This window comes from Aptenodytes forsteri, unplaced genomic scaffold (genome assembly GCF_000699145.1).
Source record: "Aptenodytes forsteri isolate BGI_AS27 unplaced genomic scaffold, ASM69914v1 Scaffold142, whole genome shotgun sequence".
In the NCBI taxonomy this organism is placed as follows: domain Eukaryota; kingdom Metazoa; phylum Chordata; class Aves; order Sphenisciformes; family Spheniscidae; genus Aptenodytes; species Aptenodytes forsteri.
The window spans coordinates 5,402,617-5,404,128 of NW_008794598.1; the positions used below are offsets into that span (position 1 = coordinate 5,402,617).

Here is a 1,512-nt window from a genome sequence, read left to right on the forward strand (position 1 = left end):
CTCGTTCCGATCGCGGCTGGAGTCGAATTTTTTACCGTTGGCCAGTTTGCCTTTGTAGTGGACGTAAACCTTGTCCCCGATCATGGGGGACTCGTCTTTGCTCCCGGGTCGTTTAATGATCTGAGAGAGAGAAACCACCCGTGAGAAGGGAGGCCACGGGACAGCTAAGGATGCGTATGGAGAGAGAGAGATACACATACACATGCATTTTTATATACACACACACACGCATGCATATATATAAAAAAATACACGCATGCATGCATATATATAAAAAAAAATATATACACGCATGCATAAACACCCCAGTGCTGCTCTAAACCAAAGGAAGGCTCGAGGGGGAGTCATTCAGTTTGTCCCTCCATCAGCCCCTAAAAATAAATCCCAAACCAGAGCCACGGTGACGGAGCGGGCCAGGGCTGGGAGCAGAGACCTGCCTGTACTTTGCGGAGGTGTCTGGATAAACACCGTGGTTCGAAACCTGAAGCGAATGCAATTACGCTCGCTTTCTGTCCGTACGCATTTTACTCGCAGGGGTGTGTCATTTCACTACTCGCTTCTTGTCAACACTTCTTTTTTTTTTTTTTTTTGAACGCTACAGCCTGGAACAAGCAGTTCTCGAGCTGAGGATGGAGCAGGGGAGGATGCTATTCTTAGAGGAAAGGTCCTATTCAGCTGGAGAAGAGCAAGCGCTGGGGAGCAGAACTATCCAGAAATGGCCCTGAATATGACAAAGGGGTTGTGGAGCAGACTGGATGACCTCAGTAATGTGCTCTTTCTAATGTCTGTGAGTCACACACAAAAATGCTTTGTGGATTTACAGCTAATAATCTGATTAGGAACACAATAGCAGCGAAATTCATTGAGCAGCCTGAATCCATCAGTCTCAAACACCACTCCATCCTTCTTTATTCCAAGTGATGCTCATCTCCTTTGCCTTTCAAATTAAAAAAAAAAAAATCAGTCCTACAGCCCTGGAAGTAGTACGTGACCCCAAGGGCTGGGGATGCAGCCCACCGACGTGACCGTGCACCCCAAAAATGCAGAAAGAAAGGCAGGACCCTCCTGGCAGCCCCCCTCACCTTCAGGACCCCCCGGTCTCGAGCCGGCGTGATGTCCTCCCCGCGCTCGGCGAGAGTCGCCGCCTGCACCTCCCCTTCGCTCTTGGTGGCCTCATCAGTGGTCATGGTCTCCTTGCATAAGCCCCGGACCTGGGGAGACACGGCACGCACCCCGTCAGCCCGGCAGGACCACGGGAGGTGGTGTTAAGAGGAAAGGGTTAAAGAAAATAAGCAGCTCGCTCTGCTGCGGGGCCGGGGCAGGAAGCTTCGAGCACATCTCAAGCGTGCAGAGCGGAAAATCCCTTCCCAGGGGCCACCCAGGCTCCGCTGAACCACAGGGCGCAGGAAACCCCGATGTGCGACGCTGGCCGTCCTCACTGCCCGGGGACAGCCCCGCGGCTTCGTCTGCCGCAGCGACGGGGACGCTCGCGGAGCTCCGTCTTCGTCTTCA

At 53.0% G+C, this 1,512-nt stretch overlaps 1 protein-coding gene across 1 annotated transcript in view; it reads right to left on the bottom strand.

The window, feature by feature from the left end:
- The window catches only part of FKBP5 (FK506 binding protein 5), an 18,421-nt gene that overhangs the window by 11,332 nt on the left and 5,577 nt on the right, over positions 1–1,512 (bottom strand). The window contains exons 3-4 of the mRNA XM_009272865.2: positions 1,083–1,211; positions 1–120 (exon numbers count right to left, since the gene is read on the bottom strand). The exon at positions 1–120 is cut by the window's left edge and continues 22 nt beyond it. Coding sequence (XP_009271140.1) covers positions 1–120; positions 1,083–1,187 — 225 coding nt within the window. The 5' untranslated portion in view covers positions 1,188–1,211. The remainder of the gene's footprint in view (positions 121–1,082; positions 1,212–1,512) is intronic.